Source organism: Melopsittacus undulatus, chromosome 3 (assembly GCF_012275295.1).
Source record: "Melopsittacus undulatus isolate bMelUnd1 chromosome 3, bMelUnd1.mat.Z, whole genome shotgun sequence".
NCBI classification, from domain to species: domain Eukaryota; kingdom Metazoa; phylum Chordata; class Aves; order Psittaciformes; family Psittaculidae; genus Melopsittacus; species Melopsittacus undulatus.
This window is the reverse complement of record NC_047529.1, coordinates 35,719,377-35,738,809: the sequence shown is the minus strand read 5'-3', so window position 1 is coordinate 35,738,809 and position 19,433 is coordinate 35,719,377. Positions and strand designations below refer to the sequence as shown.

The 19,433-nt window shown below is 37.1% G+C and overlaps 1 protein-coding gene across 1 annotated transcript in view; it reads left to right on the top strand.

The window, feature by feature from the left end:
* The window catches only part of CSMD1 (CUB and Sushi multiple domains 1), a 1,105,213-nt gene that overhangs the window by 688,864 nt on the left and 396,916 nt on the right, over positions 1-19,433 (top strand). Inside the window, exon 7 of the mRNA XM_013130058.2 lies at positions 17,910-17,987. Within this exon, the coding sequence (XP_012985512.2) occupies positions 17,910-17,987 (78 nt within the window). The remainder of the gene's footprint in view (positions 1-17,909; positions 17,988-19,433) is intronic.

The following is a 19,433-nucleotide window of genomic DNA, read 5'->3' as shown; positions in this document are numbered from 1 at the left end:
AGCAGCATACACTGTTGAATATGGGTATTCTGCATACAGATGCTGGAATACAGTGCTGTATTCCCTGTAGGCACACACATCAGAGCATGCATATATCACACTTTATTCACACTTGGCCACATAGATTAACACTGACAGACACAGTATGCATATGAATACATACAGCACCCATGGCCTCAGCCTGCTTCTCCTGTCTGGCTCTCCTCTCTGGTACGGAGATCTGTTAGTGGGAAATAATGCATGGACAACATGAGTCGCTCCGCAGCTGGACTGAGACAGTCTTCCCGCTACCAGCTCCTGGATCTGTCTCCCCAGATGCTGGCACCTGAGCCTATGAGCTCCTGAAGCTGCAGACTCCCTCCAGTTGCTGATGCTCACACCTACATATGGGCAGAGTACAGACACACAAGGGTTCTTAGTCAACCCCCAGACCACATGGTCTTCCCAGAAGTTGGTGGGGCCTTCTCTCCCCTCCAGGAGCCACCTCCTTCAGGTACCTCAGTCTCAGAGATACACATGCCCTCCCACCTTGCTTGTTCCCAGGCTACTTCACCTACTCACCAGGCTGGATCTCTGGGAGCTCTTACATGTTCAATTGCGTGACTGACCTCTCTCAAGGTGCCACAGCATGGGCACACAGCTCTCCAGGCCATGGTCTGACTCCAGTTGCTGCACTCAGATCCCATATAAACACTTTCACAGAGAATGGAGTCCACAATCCAGGAAAATCATTAGAAGTTAAGTTTAACCAGGATACAGCACAGATCACATGGGTTAGGTAATCTGTCTAGCATAATGACCAGCCCTGGTTTGCATGCAACTAGTCCCTCCCATTCTTTTATTCCTATAGTAGCACAAACCATTTCCTCTCCAAACCATCATAATCCATCCCTTTCCCTGCTATAGAATTATGGATTTATTTCCCTAAATACTCCATAATCAGCCTTGTGCAATCCCAAAATACTCTTCGGGAATTCTTTTCAACTCGTACCAAATTTACATCATATTTATTATCGTGTTAACATAGATATATTATTGCTGTAACTTGGCCTTTTTCAGTCAGCCAAAACCAATACTAGCAAACAGCCAATTTAATTTTCTTTTCTTTGTTTCCTTTCTGAACAGACAAACAGAATTATTATAATTTATTTCATGAAAATATTGTAACTACCAATTAGATGTAAAATTATGCATAGTTCCTTTATTTGTTCAGCAAATGTAGATCTTTCTACCTTGTATTTTTGCAATATTTAATGCCCTGATTTTTAACATGGTCAAGAAAATGAGGTCACTTAACATGAACAAGTTAAAGCACTATATTAGAATTACATGCTTGAATGCATGAACTAAATATATTTTTTAAATGCTTGTAAAGCTGCATGTATAAATAAAACAATGTCATATAGAAGGTATACCTGGTTTATGGGTGTTTGGATTTCTCTTGAATCATATTTATTGTTCCATCTTCCATTGGGGCAGAATGTATGGGTATAGAGTAAAGGGTGAAAGGGTTGTAGGTTTGTTTTGTGATTTTGTTGTGTTTTGTTTGTTTTTTTTAAATTCCCACCCCTTATTGCATTGTTTTGATTTTTATCTTGATTTCAACAATAAAAATAGGTATTTTCCTGTGAACTTGCAGAATTTTTTGTATAGTTTCAGAGTTTGTAGGCAAGAGGAGACCTGGTTTAAATGTCCCTGGAAAACAACCAGGACAAATTATAGTGCAGTGACATGGTTGGCCTTCTCTACTTCATGCCTGCTATATCAGCAGCATTGGCAATAGTGGGTATAATTGAACTCACTTCTTGTTCTGCAGTGGTGTTATCATAGAGTTAAAGGTGCTGCATTACTCAGTTGTGAACTTCTTTGTTTTTATCCCTCTGCCCCTCACCTGTGTTGATGTGCAAAGACTCTTTGGATATATTCAGTGGGACTTGCAGAGTATATGATTTGTCTTATGCTAGTACTTCTTAAATTAATTAATTCCCCAAAGGACAAGTATCGTTAACAGTCTCACTATGAAATAAAAACCTAACGCTTTCCAGCAACAAAGCTGATTAATGAGCACAGGATGACTTTAAAAGGTGTGATAACAAATCCCCTTCTTTTGTGTATTTAGAGAATGTACACTATGCTCGTTTAGCTTTTGATTATTTCTAGAACATAGAAGAAGGTTGTTTTATTGACTTGGTATTCATTTTAAAAGAGAAAAAAAAATCACAATACTCTTTCTGTGCTAACTAAAACTATTCTGCTCAAGTAAAATATTTCTTTCAGAAATCCTAGAAAGAGAAGAAAATAGTTTCCAAGGCAAAAATTCATTAATGGGTGCATGTCACTTTAACTAAGAATCAAATCTCTGTTGAAGGGAGTTTCAAATCAAGTATGCTATTTTTAGCAAGCTATCAGAGAGGATGGAGGAGATATTATGTTTATCTATTATTATCTACCAGAAGTTACCTATCTGTTGTGTTTGACTATCTTGAATTATTCAAGATTTAATGAACAGATGATACTGAAGTCAAACAATGAGTATGATATAGGCTGCTGAAATAAATATGTACTAATGGAAAAACATGAGTGGCATAATGCAGAATGGACTGCTAGGTAAAGTAGTTTGTTCAATGATTTTTTTGTATTTCAGTGCATCTGTCTGTAAATGCAGATGTGTTCTTCCTGCACATTCTATAAGACTTTAGAAATGGTGTTTGAAAAAAGTGAAAAGAATTTGTTGTGTTTCCTTTCAATCAGGGATTCCAATTACAATAATAGAATCATAGACTAGTTAGGGATGGAAAGGACCTTAGGATCATCAAGTTCCAAACCCCCTGACATTGGCAGGGACACCTCACACTAAACCATATCACCCAAGGCTCTGTCCAACCTGTCCTTGAACACTGCCAGGGATGGAGCATTCACAACTTCCCTGGGCAACCCATTCCCGTGCCTCACCACCCATAAAGAACTTCCTCCTTATATCCAATCTAAGCTTCTTCTATTTATGTTTGAGCCCATTACTCTTTGTACTATCACTACAGTCCCCAGTGAATAATCCCTCCCCAGCATCCTTATAGGCCCCCTTCAGATACTGGAAGGCTGCTATGAGGTCTCCACACAGCCTTCTCTTCTCCAGGATGAGCAGCCACAACTCTCTCAGCCTGTCTTCATACAGGAGGTGCTCCAGTCCCCTGGGCATCCTCGTGGCCCTCCTCTGGACTTTTTCCAACAGTTCCATGTCCTTTTTATGTTGAGGACACCAGAACTGCACACAATACTCCAAGTGGGGTCGCACAAGAGCAGAGTAGAGGGGCAGGATCACCTCCTTTCACCTGCTGATCATGCTCCTTTTGATGCAGCCCAAGATAAGGTTGGCTTTCTGGACTGTAAGCTCACACTGCTGGCTCATATTAAGTTCCTCATCGACTTACACCCCCAAGTCTTTCTCTGCAGAGCTGCTCTGAATCTCTTTTCTGCCCAGACTGTAGCTGTGCCTGAGATTGCTCTGACCCAGGTGTAGGACCTTGCACTTGTCATGGTTAAACTTCATGAGGTTGGCATCAGCCCACCTGACAAGCATGTCAGGGTCCCTCCGAATGGCATTCTTTCCCTCCAGTGTATCAACCGAATCACACAGCTCGGTGTCATCGGCAAACTTGCTGAGAGCGCACTCAATCCCACTGTCTATGTCACTGACAAAGATGTTGAACAAGACCAGTTCCAACACTGGTCCCTGAGGGACACCACTCGTTACTGGCCTCTAACTGGACATTGAGCCTTTGACCACAACTCTTTGCATACAGCCATCCAGCCAGTTCTTCATCCACTGAGTGGTCCACCTGTCAAATTGATGCCTCTCCAATTTAGAGACAATGATGTCATGTGGGACAGTGTTGAACACTTTGCACAAGTCCAGGTAGATGACATCAGTTGATCTGCCTCTGTCCATTATTTCCTTAGCCCCATCATAGAAGGTCACCAAATTGATCAGGCAGGATTTCACTTTAGTGAAGCCATGCTGGCTGTCAGCAAGAATTGTGTTGTTTTCCATGTGCCTTAGCATGCCTTCCAGAAGAATTGATTCCAAGATTTTGCCAGGCACAGAGGTGAGACAGGCTGATCTGTAATTGCCTGGGTCATCCATTTTCCCCTTCTTGAAAATGGGGGTTATATTTCCCTTTTTCCAGTTGTCAGGAGCTTCACCTGACTGTGATGATTTTTCAAATATGATGGCCAGTGGCTTAGCAACTTCTTTTGCCATCTCCTTCATGACCTGCAGATTGATTTCATCAGGTCCCATGGATTTGTGTATGTTCAGGTTCTTAAGATGGTCTTGAACCAGATCATCTTGTACAGTGGGCCCAAGGTCTTCATTCTCACAGTCCCTGCATCTGCCTTCCAACACTTGGGTGGTGCGGTCGGAGCCTTTGCCAGTGAAGACCATGGCAAAGAAGCCATTCAGAACCTCAGCCTTCTCCAAATCCTGTGTAGCCAGTTCTCCCGATAGCTTCTGGAAAGGGCCCACATTGTCCCTAGTCGGTGTTTTATTCACTACATACCTATAGAATCCCTTCCTCTTATCCTTAACATCCCTAGCCATGTTGAATTCTAACTGGGCCTTAGCATTCCTAACCTGGTCCCTAGCTTGCTGGACAACATCCCTGTATTCATCTCAGGCTGCCTATCCTTGCTTCCACCTTTTATAAGCCTCTTTTTTAACTTCAGAGTATCCTCAGCATCTTGTTATCCATCCAAAGAGGTCTTCTGGCCCTCCTGCTGCACCTCCTTCTAGTTGGGATGCAACACTCCTGAGCTTGTAGCAGGTGATCCTTGAATATTAACCAACGGACTTGGGCCCCCCTGTCCTCTAGGACTATATCCCATGGAACCTTACTAAGCAGGTTCCTGAAGAGGCCAAAGTCTGCTCTGTTGAAGTACAGGGCAGTGAGCTTGCTGTATGCTCTTCTCACTGTCCTGAGGACCTTGAACTCAACCATCTCATGATCGCTGCAACCAAGGCTGCCCTGGAGCATCAGTTTCCAACCAGCCTTTCCCTGTTGGTGAGAATGAGGTCAAGCAGGAGGTTGTCTTCAACACAATTGAGGAACCTCCTGGATTGCTTGTGCTGGGCCGTACTGTCGCTCAAACAGATATCAGGGTGTTTTAAGTCTCCCATGAGAACAAGGGCCTGCAAGTGTGACAATTACTGTGACAATTTCAAATTTAGAAAATTACTAACAACATTTGTTAAAATGAAAAAACCCAGAAAAAAGCCCTGCTATTTTCTAGCTCTTAAGTGATGCTGAATGGAACTTGCCATTTATGAATACTGAGGCATAATTTGTATTTTATTAAATTTTATTTTTAGAAAGTAATCCAGTCGATATGGAAAAAGCAACAAATAGATAATCCATCATCTCTCTTGATCATTCTCTTCTGTGGTTATCATGACCACTGTTAAATTATGTAGTCCTGTCTTCTCACTGGTATTAGTCTTGTTTGAGCTTTCTGTGCCCAATAGTGACCTTATGCTTTCCCTCAACAGAGTAAAATGCTTTTTGTTAACCTTAAAATTCCCCTTTTGAAGCACCAAGTCATCTTCCAGTTTCCTTGATAGTCTAATGAGGTTGAGCTGTTTAACTCTCTTGTTAGAAGAAATTTTCACCAGCTACTGCATTTTTGTTGTTAGTGCTGTTTAAAGCATGCAGTGACCACTTACTTGATTTTAGGTATCTTAAGATACTAAACTAACACTGCGCTACTAAAACTACATTTAACTTTTTTCCCATGTGTTTTTCTACTGCTAACCCTTGAAAATAAATTAGCTAAGTCATGTTAAACTACATGACATACCTTAGGGGCATAAATCATTGTTCTTAACTCTGTACACATGGTTGATGTAGGTAGACTTTGGTTGTTCATTTAACTTTTTTCTTCCTTTGTTTTTATTGTTTCAAATTTGTGTTTTTCCTCACTTTGATAGTGTAATTGTAGATTTCCCCACATCCTATCATACCATCAGCAAATCATTTATTTTGAGAATTTTTTATTTTGACTTGTTTAGATTTGAGTGTGTGAAGCAATTTTCCCAGATTTTTTGTGTGGTGTAACTGATTTACATTTCAAGGACACTTAGCTATGTGGTAAAATCTGCACAAATCTACAACATTATAAGTTCGCGGAGAATGTTTGTTTATGAACTATCAAAAAAAAATATTCTTTTGGCCTAAACTTCATATGTAACTGTTGTTTGGGAATAGCTCCTGTTTTGGGAATTAACTTCAACCATCCTTTCCAGTCTGATTTTCAGTCTCTGTGAAAACTTGAGTCCCTTAATGTATCTTTGTTTTAATGTATTTTTGTCGTGCTTTAAACCCAGCTGGTAACTCAGCACCACACATCTGTTCACTCACTACCCCAGGTGGGATGGGGAAGAGAACTGAAAGAATGTAAACCACATGGGTTGAGATAAGAACAGTTTAATATTTAAAGTACAATATAATACTAGTAATAATAATGATAAGGGAAATAACAACAGGAAAGATATCAGAGCTGAAAGGGAAAAAAAAAAGGAGAAAAAAGCACCAACAATAGCAGTGATGCCCAATGCAGTCGCTCACCACCTGCTGACCTATATCCAGCCCGACACAAGCAACCGTCTGGATCTTCCAGTTAACTCCCCCCAGTTTATATATTGGACATGATGTGCTGTGGTACGGAATACCCCTTTGGCTAGAGTGGGTCAGGTGTTCTGTCTCTGCTCCCTTCTGGCTTCTCATGCCTGTCCTCACAAGGCATGAGCACATGTCAGAGCACAAGAGTCAGAAAGTCCTTGATTGGGCTGAGCATTACTTAGCAACAACTAAAATGCTGGTGTGCTATCAGCACTGTTCTCAGGCTAAAGCCAAAACACTAACTACTAGGAAGCAAATTAACTCTATCCCAGCCAAACTCAGGACAATTTTACATTGGCACCTAAGAATATAAAATGCGCAACAGCATTAAGCTCTGGCCTATATTTTCTTATTTCTAAATGTAGGTTGTTTGATCGAAAAAGGGATTAATACAAAAAAAAAAACAAAAAAAAAACAAAAAAACCCAAAAACCTATGAGAAGGAAATAAATATTTGACATCTTATCTTCCAGTTTATTGAATATATATTTATCCTTTCTGGAAAAAGCTTAGATTTTATTTTTTTCATGTACACTTTTGTCCCTGTACTAAAATTAGAAGATACCATTTATTAGCTTAGTAATAGTCTATACCTTGTTGTAAGGGAAGAGCATGAGAAAGCATTCAGATTGTTTCCTTATGAATGTGACATGTACATCCTGTAAGAGCCAGCTGCTTAAAATTGCTGCTCCCGTGATGTCTCTTTAACATTCATAATTGATTTGGCTTATATATTAAGTTCAGCAGATTGTTAAGATAAAACTGTATCTATTCCTCCCATTTTTAGAGATTTGAAACTTTTCCAGTTTTTCACATTAGAAATAATCTTTTGATTTATTGTTAAAACTGCCATCTCAAAAGCAACCTGCATTCCTGAGATTGGCCATTTTATCTGTTTTGAAGTCATACAGTCTTTTTTTTTTCTCAAAATTTGAAGCAAAGCCCAAGAGTTGACTTAGAATGGCAGAAGGAAAATACTTGTATCTAAAAGAACTACACTTCACCAAGAATATAGAAGAACTGGACCCTAGGATAAAGCTCTCATGACTTCGTACAAAATTTAGGTAGAATTTCTCAGTGCCAACAGAGTAACACGTTTGACAAAGTCTCAGATTACATACAGATTTTTCTTAAAACAAAGGCATTCTATTAAAAAGTGTTAGTACTAAGCCACCATAAAGGAGCATATTATTATGAAGCCTTGATATTTTTTGGCATTGTCAGAAGAAACAAAGAGTTTAGTAAAAATGGAAGCTTGCACTTTTTTCAGCCAAGTTGCTATAGGTAATACTTTTTTCTTGGATGTCTAATAAAGTTTCTCTGTTGCTAAGAAGGCTCAGGCACAGCTTCTTTATGATGTCAGCACTAAGCAGATGCTGATCTTGTAACACCCATTAATTCTTTGACAATTGTTTGGCACGGTGTTATCTTCTCTGAAAAATAAAAGATGAAATCGGAATACTTTAAAAGTAAGGAACATTCTCCCAGACTTGGTAGCTATTCTTTGTCAAAAATTGTGTTAAACTCCCTCAGTGCCTGCCTCTTCCACAGTCCTTGTTTGAAGGCATCACTGTCCCAAGGCTGCCTAACTTCTAAACCAGTTGTTTTCTATGCTGTTCTATTATGATACTGATGAATCATCAATGAACTTTCTATTTTCCAATGCAAAACCATGCATTTTGAAAAAGTTGATGAAACTGTAGGTTTCACTGATTTTTAAACTAACTTACAGCAATATAGAGAGGGAACAGCAGAATTTGGACATGAGAATTTTAAATAATACACACAAGTGATGGAGTATGCACAATTATATAGAACAATGAAGGTAAGCAGGTTTCAAGGAAACACGCATCAACCTACGTGCAATCACGGTGCCAGTTAAACTCCTTATTTTATATTTAGCACTGATTGAAAATATTCACGTGGTCAGTTTTTACATGGGAAGAAATTAGAGACATCAAATAGCAGGCTGTCAGTTTTACCCCACTTGCAGTTTCTTCATTATCTACGGTGAAAGAGAAGAGTTATTCAAGTTTGGCTGTGTTATGGATAACAGTCAAATGATCAGTGGAAGATCTGTATTTCAGAGATGGTTTCAGTCAAAACAACACATTTAATTTTTCTACAAAACCTGAAAAGACAGTCACAATACTGACTTGAGAATAGGATTTTCTAATGAACATTTTGATCATCCCACTGAGTGGCACTATGGAGATGTTAATGGAGAAGAACCATAAATCAGCTTTTGACACTATAGATGAAAGACTATATTTGAACTAGTGTTCAGACCAGGAACTAAGTGGATCTCATTTTATGATTTATCTTTTAGTGACAATCCCTACATACTACTACTTAGTATGTTCTGTGACAGTTATATTTATAGTACAGACTGTGCTGATACTATTTCCAGAACTGTGGAGGACATCTGCAGGCATTGAAGACTTGATGCCTGCTGAACTTGTTTTATTATGATATATCATATATTGATAGCACAAAGGAGCTAAGGCAATCCATCAGGGCAAGGGGCCAGCTAAGTGACATAGAGAAAGTTAATGGAAAACAAATGGCTGTGCTTCTTTTTAAACTTGCAGATCCTGTGTCAGCTTATACACAGGGAATGAGAAAGATTTGTGTAAAAATGTATTGTGACACCAATTTATCTTGGGGCTGTACCATTTGTTCACTAGTACTGCATGCAGAGATTTCCAGCACAGGGAGCCCGTAGAAGGTCTGAAAGTGACAGGCACTGCTTTGCTGGATTGATGGAACAAGAAAGCCAACTGATCATGAATTCACAGCTTTTACATGTAGCCATACAGTCAAAACATCTATGCCTGCTGTGGAGCTCTCTGGACCTTTAATACTGATTTGTAAGGAAGATTTTGAAAACTGTTAGTGAGAGAAACATTGGGATATTGTATTAGACTGAATAATCTTCAGGCCGGAAGCACAAGAAGCAGCAGAAGGTTGGATTATTTTGGTGAGTCAGTTAGACTAGAGCTTAAAAGGATCCTTCTAGATAATTGAGCCTCGGGCTTTTTTTTTAGCAAAGAATTTATTATAAAATTCCCTTCATGAAATAAAGTGAATGGTAAGATTAAGAATGGTTGTTTTTTTTCATATTCTCATAAATACTTAACTTTTAGAAAGAATTCATGGTACAACAGACCATTGTGAGGCAGAAGAAAACCTCAAGATGCCTAATGATCTATTTACTGGTCCCAGGTGGCTTGAGTAATTAGAAATAAAGGCTTAATATATAAGCAGAATCTGGAGAGAATATTGATGTTGCCAAATTGGAATTGTAAATCATTTCTTCCAGGGACAAAATACGGTAGTACTCCTGCAGTTGTGTCTTTGGAGGAGAACATGGAAAGACTGAGGCACTAAGGCAAAGCCAACAGGGCACTCAATTGGACTCTGCAGTCTGAATTAAGAAAATACTTTGTTTCAAAACAGGAGTACTCAACTTGAAGAAAATCTAAGCAATCAAACTAAAGCAAAAAGAAATTGATGAATTCTGAAGTGAGATAAATTTGCTAATTCCCTTCAATAATGAAATAATCCTATGAATACTATTGCAAATACATCACTATTTCTTACTGAACTCTGCCAAATATCTAAAGTTAAGTGTTATAAAGTGTTTCTCTTCTATTTCCCCTCAGTGTACAACATATGGGAAGTTGTTTGTTGTTTTTGTTTTTTTTTTTTTTATCCCTGTACATTACCAAAAGACAGAACCATTCAAATGCATTCCTTAAAGTGACATTGGTCTTCAGGCTAGACCTGAGAGGCTCTACATGTGATCACCAGATACTGGGCAATATGCTGTCCCTCTTGACCTTCAAATATCTGTACTTGAGAAAAATCTGCAGTGAAAGGCAGCCAAGAGCTGAACTCAGCAGAGCAGCACCAGAAGCAGCTTGAGGAAGTACCAGCAGATGATGTCAGAATATTTCAGCTTTGGGTGGTAGCCAGTATTAGAGGCCTTGCAGGTTATTTCATGCAGGAAGAAAAACTGGCAAGAAAAAAAAATATTAATGTCATCCAAGATGAGGACTGTTAAGAAAGAATGTGCTAGGAACAAACAGCAAGTGTTAGAATAACATAAGGGCATTCTCAAGGCCTAACTGTATTAGATCTAGAAGAGAGTAAACTAGATCAATCATAAGACTGCTTTAACTGAGACATGTTTCTATTCTGGTATCTTAACTGGCTTTGATATGACTTGTGTACTGTACACCATTTACCTGTTCGCACACATGCAGTTAGATGTAGGTGTAATCAATTAATTTCATATGCTAGCAATCCTAGAAAAATATACCAAGATCATAGCCTCTTCTTGTTTCTCAGCCAAATGACATCTGGTTATGGGTTATTATTACAAAATAATAAAAAATAGGTTTAAAAAGGGTCTTGGTAATCTAACCCTATATCATAGAGTAGCCAAATATATTTGACTGTAGTTTCCAGACCTTAATTTAACATGTTATTTAAAACTGACAATGATTAAAATTCCACAGCTTCTCTGGGTGATTTATTCCAGGGCTTCATCGCTCTTACTGTTAAAAAATCTTCCTTGTGTGACCAAAGTTTCCCTTGCTACAGTTCGAGACTGTAAGTTCTTGATCTAGCCCCAGTGGAACTGCAGAAAGTATCATCTTTCCTCTTTGAGGTTCCCTTTTTATGTTTAAAGTTTATCATAACTCCTCAAAACTCTCTGTAGATTGATTTGTTTCTCAGTTATTCCCTACAAATAGAGAACTAATTGTTCACTTTTCCATATTTTTCTTCTTACCAATTTCTATCCTGTATCTCCTAAGTAAAATTATAAAACCAGAGTAAGACTGCAAGTTCTTGGTGCCAAAGACTACCTGCTACCTGTTGATTTATGGATGTGTAGTATATGCAACCTTTTTTATTTGATTTTTTTTTAGTCTTTATTTAGTATTTTCTTTTTCTTCTGATGACAGAAGGGATGACAGACATACTAGTTTTTCCTTATTGTCCCAGCAGGCAACATGCTCTGAGAAAACTGAAACTCTGCATCTTACAGGACACAGAGCTGGAAACACTCTGTGGGGCCTCTCTCAGTGTATTTTCAAATATAACTTCAAATAAGAAGTAATTGCTCTGAGGAATACAAGAACATAATAACCCACAGTAAGAAGTAGCCCATAACATATTAATAAAATTCACGTAAAATTTTGTTTCTTCCCTTAAAATTATACCTGAAGAACTTGTATATGTTAAAAAAAAAATGTTAGTTTGCAAATTCCTCATGTTCGATATCAGTAGTTCAGACAAAAACAGCTTCCAGTGTCAGAGAAAAATTATAGACATGTTGAATTCTGACAGGGCTTTATGCAGATTTCAAACAGGTTGTCACTATTTTCAAGGTGCATATATAATTTGTTTAAAGACTGTTTTATCTTCTCTTCTTCAAATCAAACAAAAACCCCAGATGTAACTAACTGGACTCATGAAGAATGAAAATGATTTACCAAAGATCAAGATTTAAATAACTGAGTTTACTGTTGGAAAGATGCAGATTCTGTCAGGATTCGTATTTGTATTTTTCTGTGTCCTTTGTGCAGCTCTTTGCACCTGTGAAATATATATATTTTTAAAATATGCATGGGCAGAGAATAGTTGTAAGACATTTTCATGCTTTTGTTTAGTCTCACATAATTGTTAAAAACACTGTTTAAAACTATCATGAAAAAGGCAAGCCTTCACATTTCATTTTCTTGAGCAATTGGGAGTATACTTGAGGTTGGCCAGTTTCAAAGAACCATCCTGGGAAACAAAACTGTGGAAAATAAAAACAATTTTAAAACATTCATTGTTGTATGAATTGTAGGAAACCATCCCTCTGTAATGAACTGCTGCTTATAAGATGTTTTTGCAGTAGTAACAGCAGTAGACCAATTCTTTTGTGAGTTACTCTCCTGTAGAAATAAATGTGATCAGAATAAATGGAGAAAATTTTCCTTCTGAACTGCTGAGAGGTAGGGATGTAGAGAAGGCATAGTATATTGAAGTGCCTTATGGCTCCACAGAATAAAGCTGATAATACCAATGTCTGTTTTCACTTTCAAAAAGAACAAATTAAAAAATATTTTGACATTTTTAGAGTGTACTTAAGGTATATTATTTCTAAAAATCCACACTAGAAATATATGGGGTTTATAAACATTTTTAATATTTCCAGTTCTTTGAGACAAAGAAGAAGAAAAGAATGACTATGTATATTTGGGTGTGATTTACTCCTACTGAAAATATGCTGATTAATAGATTATTTAAGTCATAAGACATCATGATTCATTTTGAACATGAGCAGTGTGTCTCCAAATCTTCTCCATAATGATAAAAATTCATTAAGTTATTTAGATCTCATTGTAGTAAAGGACTCACTGAAAAGTATGTGGGGGAAAATGTAATTTTCTCCTGTTTTTTCTGTATTTCTAATCTGACATTATGTAGTTGATTGAAAATGGGAAAAAAATCATTCAGGTCACCCTTTGTAATATATGAGTTTGAAAAGGTCAATTATTCTATGAGTATTCTTTGAGCTAAGAAAACATTGTAATGCTTGCAATGTGTAATATAGTAATTTGCTTAAAAACTACAACAGCAACAACAAACAAACTTAAAACATTAGATCATAGGTGATTTTAGTTAACAGTATTTTTTTTTTATAATAAATTTGGACTAGGCATATAAACATCCTGTGGAAAAGATCCATTCTACCAGATGTACACAAGTCTAACTGAGATTAGAATCTGACAACCATAACCAAATTATTTCAGTGAGCTGCTAATAACTCAAAATGTGTTAGAAATCTTAGAATAAAACTATACTGAATTATAACAAAAATCTTACTTCCCTCCTGTTCTTGTAAGTAATCTAAAAAAGCTAAAATGATGTCTGATATTTATGTGAATTGAATTTGAATATAAACCAATGAGCATCATAACCTGATGCTTCAAGGAAGAACTAAAAAATAACAGAAATCCCCATGGGACTGCATGGAGCTGGGGATTGTCTGACTATGGGGACTGACAGCGTGCAAAAGCACGAAGCAAAGCTGTGCTGGGAGGTTAGTACTACCATGGCATGCACGTAATGTGTCTTGAAGTGTAAAGGCAGCATGAAAGTTCAGCACCAACAGTTCTCCACCCGGGACAGTTTCAAACTATGAGTGATTGTCGTGTTCTGTAAGAAGTCCTGAAGCTTCTGCCCAGAAAAGTAGTACTCATCAAGGCCACAAGTAGCTCTTTTGTTTACAAGAGCAGGAAAAAAAGAAACAAAACAACACAACTTCCAAAAAAAAAGTAATCTTTGGTGTACAATAGAGGTATATTTACTATGATTCTAACAATGTCTAAAGATATCATCGTACAGGTCGTAGTCTGCTAATGTAATATGAACAGGAAGAAGAGTCATTCCTTTGTACCAAATACCTGCTAAATTAATTTTGGCCTCTTTCTTCAAGCCACAAAGATAGACTCTGGGAAGTGTAAGAACAGTTGTGAACATTGATTCCTACAGGATCTTTAACCCCATGCCCGTCTCCAGCCACGGCCTGAAGCAGATTTGCATACTTCTTGTATGCACATTAGCCAGTGGAGTTTTACAACTTGAAAATTTTACTGTAACTTTCATGATCCTTTCAAATAATGCCAGGCATATATTCTTTTCATGGCTGAGTTTAATTTAGTTATAGCAAAAAGCTAAGAAATGCCACCAGTGCCTTCCAGTAGGTTGATAAGATTGTCTTGTACTTCCAGTGCTCAGCCCTGCCCTTGTCCCTGAATGGGTATCTCACCTCCAAAAGAGTCTTGAAGTTACGATTAACAGAAAAGGTGAAGAGAGTTAATTCAGTTGACTGAATGTTTAATATAAGACAGCAGAAAGCTGTGCAAATTTCAAAAAGTAGTCACTTAAAAGCTGGAAAGTGCTGTTCGTAGCTGACATTATTAATGTAAACTCATTCCTCTTTCTGTGATATTAAATAGCAAATAATCTTTGAAATCAGGAAAACTTTTCTGATGCAATAACAATCACGAGTTAGAAAAGAAGTATCTCAGAAAAGGTATTCAAATGGGATTTAAATGGTTATAAAATGTGCAATTTAGAGTACTTTTTTAATGTTACAGAAGGGGTTGAACTGATTGAATCAAGCCACAGTGCTCAGTGGTCTCTATTTCTCTTTCAGAGATTGAACAGGTTGTATTTTAAAGATTATACTTTCTTCATACTTTTTAAAAATAGAAGAAAACACTCTGCAGGCTACAAGCAAAACCTCACACACACAAGTGTAATAGAGGCAGAAGTTTAGTATTTATCTCTCAAACTGTCCCATTTGTGGATCCGTGTGTCTCATGGGTACCTACATCTGGCTGTCTCCAGACATAAAAGCTACGTCACCTTAATGTTACTGTCTAAAATGTAGGGATCTAGCTTGAGTGAGTGCTATATGCTTCTGTTATATTTTATGGAGAGGAAAAGGCATCTCTAGAAGATGATTCATTGTGCCTGTTTTAGAGGGGGATAAATTGTCCCCTTGAGGTAGCTATTTCTCTTCATAAAACATACATTTTAGATGACTGATCTTAAGTATTATGAATCCCCTATATAATATTCTTGCAGAAAGATACAGAATGCTTGTTTCTTGACATGTGAAAAAACTCCAAGGATGGAAACTTCAGGACCTGTTTTGAAGCTTGAATGTTTTAATAGTAAAGAAGTTTTTCATATATCAAATCAGAACCTCTCTTATTTCAATTTATGTCCTCTGTCTTTCAAATAAAGCTGATAGGTATCATTTTTCTCCATTCCCAAGAAACATGATTCAAGTATGTCTATCAAATACATTCAAGAGTGAATTCCCACAAGGATTTGGAGTCATGATTGTCACTTTCACCCTAAAGTAGGGTTGCAGGACAATGATAAAATCATAAAATAAACTAGTTTGGAAAAAATCATCAAGTCTGGCCATTACCCCAGGACTGCCAAGACTACCACTAAACCATATCACTGAGGCCCGCATCTACATGGTTTTTGAACACTTCCCTGGGCAGCCCATTCCAAAACCTGATCACCCTCTCTGTGAAAAAATTGTTCTTAATATCCAATCTAAACCTCCGCTGCCACAGCTTGAGAACATTACTTCTTGTCCTGTTGCTTGTTACATGGGAGAAGAGACTGACCCGCACCTCACTGCAGCCTCCTTTCAGGCAGTTGTAGAGAGTGGTAAGGTCCCCTCTGAGCCTTCTCTTCCCCAGACTAAACAACTCCGCTTCCAACAAAAAGAAGGAGGAGAATGTAGTTCTTCTTTCTATCCTCTGTGTAATAACTCGATGAGTTTATCACTCATCTGTGAGTGTAAGTAGTGTGGATTTTTAATCCTTAAAAAACTCTTTCATATTTTGCATGCTGCACAGATACTCATAATCTGTGGAATTCATGCTGTTGAAGGGACCACAACTCCAGGCAGCATCTCAAGTATTCATTACATGAGTTGTTCTTTTTTTTAAGTACAGAGTAATTTTAACAGATTGGTTATGCAGTCTAAGAAAACAGAACATAAGGTGGCACTTCATGGAAATTTTAGTACCTGAGTATAGAAAGCAACCCTAAGAAAACCGTATCTATGAGGTTTACCATTCTAGAAGCCCTTGGGAATATTGCCCTCACTGTCTTCATCGAAGACTCCATGTAATGTTTTCTTATCTTAAAAGAAAACACGCACACTGCCATCAAATCTATTTCATCCTATGCAGCTACAATTGTGTTTCAGTCATCTTTCATCATTTGAACTCCTGTTTTCCGGGTTTAGACATATATGTCTGCACTTGCAAAGTACATAGAAAAAAAAAAAGAAAAAGTACTTGCTCAATTTCAGCACTTGGGAAATGCCTGTTTCATTCTGAGGTTGCAAAAGCAGCAGAAGTCCACTATAGAAACAAATACAATGAAATAGTGATTTTGAAAGCAGTCTTAAAAGGCATTTTGTCTTGCTGTTCCTACCACTTCACTTCTTACAAATATTTGCATATAAATCAGTGTATGGTGAATAATCACAAAATTTATCCCACACCCAGAAACTATAACAGTTAATCTGTGGTATTCATTTACATATTTATGTAGTATGTGGTACAAATTACTGCCATCTTAAAAATGTTTGAGTTGATTCTTTGTTTCTGTTTGGATCTAGAATAAATGGTTGTATTCTAAGATTATTAACCACTCCAAGCTCTAGAAAAAAAAAGTATTTAATATGAAAGAAGAAAGGATTACTGCTTTTTCACTAGCTATTTAGCCGTTATTATTATTTATTTTCACAATAGTTTTGAATTGTCCAAACAATTATTTTCTACATCTGATTTTTTTTTCAGTTGACAAGTTGCTCCAAAATCACAGAACTAATAAATTTCCTATTAATGTATCCTATATTTTTTACCTTTTTCTCCCACCATTACAATTAAAAAACTACCCCATATGTTCCTTAATGTATAACTGCTCTATGTTCTTCTCATGTCTTTTCCTACTTTGCTCCTTATCCCTCCTATGATGCCCTAACTATTTAGTAGGGATAGTCTATGAGTTTATCAGCCATTCAGCTGGATAAACAGAGAAAACAGATTTTAAATGTCTGATGCATCTGTTCTCTCTCACAAAACTTTTTCCCTGTTGAAATTGCACTGTAGATTCAAAAGGGGTTAGGTGAGTTGAAGAATGTAGCATAGTATAATACTATAACCTTAATCTCTTTAGAAAACTGAACTAAAGCCATGTCTACTATTAAGAGTGAAACAAAAGCAGTTGTGAAAATTGCATTAAATGTTGCGGTCCTCTGATTTGTGTAGATAATGTAAAATATTTAAGAAACAAATTTAAAAAATGTGTAAGATTTTGCAATATGCAGCACAAATATAGAAAATCCGTACATGTAATGAGGAAAGTTTTTTTTCTTTTCTTTGACCCTAAGGAAACTTGAATTTGAAATATCACAAAGATAATGTCTGTTTAAAAAAAGAAAGTCTTGAAACATGATAAATGATTGTATTTTTGTAAAATGTATTTGATTATTCCAGAAACTATAGTTATTTCAGTCAGTCTGTAGGATTCCTGTCTAGCTTTGTATTACTGTCATGTACGATTTGGCTGTTGTATGTCCTTTTTGTAAGTTTTAATAATGAATTATTTTCTTTTTGTTTCCTTGTTTTCTCAGTAAAAAAAGCAATTGAACTGAAATCAAGAGGAGTCAAGATGTTGCCCAGCAAAGACAGCAACCATAAAAATTCTGTCTGTAAGTTGTTTATACCATTATCTTTAGTGACTGCATATATCTTCTGGAGTCCTATTAAATATACAAATCAGAGAGGTGTTGGGAACCTGTGGTCATAAAATGGTTATTACACTCTCAGTTGTCACTGAATTAGAACTCCACCAGTAATACTGAAGGTGTAGAAAGCAAAATATGGTGTTGTAATGTCCGAAATATTTGGGTATGTAGAAAACACCCACATTCTACATACTGGAGTATTTAAAATTCAAAGATGCAAGGCAAGTTAGGAAATCAAGGCAGAGCAGTGACATACAGACTTTGTCAGGGCAGTACTGGCAGCAGTAAAGGTATCTTAGCATTTTCTGGATCTGCTTATATTTTATGATTCTTTTCTTCCCATCAGTTAATATCACAGCTCTTCATTCCTTACCCTCCTTGCCACACTGTGTCCTGATGACTGCCTCTTTCCAGTCCTGTAATACAGCACATCAGGGTCTAAAACTGCTGTAATTTCCAGCTTCTCAAGAAGATGGAGATCCCAGCATTTCCTTCTCTTCGCTGTATGTTTAGTGTATTCTGAAATGACATCTATTCAGTCCCTCTACACCTTTTTCCCCCATGTATAGTGTAAGGATAAAATCAAGATGCTATCTATGGGACTATGAGACTTATTTTTTTGAGCATCATTTTCCCTAAACAACTGGCAATCTCAGTAGTATCCTGAGAGTTCTTACTCCATTAATCAGACTAGTCTTGAAACAAGAAAAATAAGAAGATAATTTTATATTTTGGAAAACAGAGAGTCCCTTATCCCCCAAAAAGCCAGAGGGTAAGCCAGTGTTCACTTACAACTCATTAGAAGTGCTTGTATAATGACTAAAATGTATTTGAATAAATTAATTCTTCATGTAATAACACTGAACTCAGTGGAGTAAAACCTAGGCTGTGTTTGCCTCATTGTGTGCTATTTTGCAAATACAGAGAGAATGAGTGTCTTGAAGTCTCATGTCTAGGGAATATGATTTGGTCTCTGTGTTTCTGCAGTGCACTGTTTAATGCAAAGTGAGTGTTTTGGTTTGCTCACTGGAACAAAAGAGGCATGACAATTTTCTGCTTTGAATATTGCACATTGATGGTGTGGCACTCAAAAGGAACTTTTTGTGCAAGGTGTAGCAGAAAAAGTTGATCCATCTCTTTGGTGTTTGAATCTGAATGGATGATGATTTAATTATTTATAAGTTACTTCTGGGAGGTGTGTGATCTCTGCTTACATTGTCAGAGCACATGCTGTCAGACACCACATTTAATTACAGAAAGTGGAAGTAGGACAGGCTATTGAAGAAATTCTTATAAGGCAGTCTGCTGTTTACTTTAAATGTAATGTCATTTATAGTTTTTTTTGTTTGCGCTTTGACTTGTGAAGCTTTATTAATTGTGCCTAACTTTTCAGCATAAATTTTATGAAGT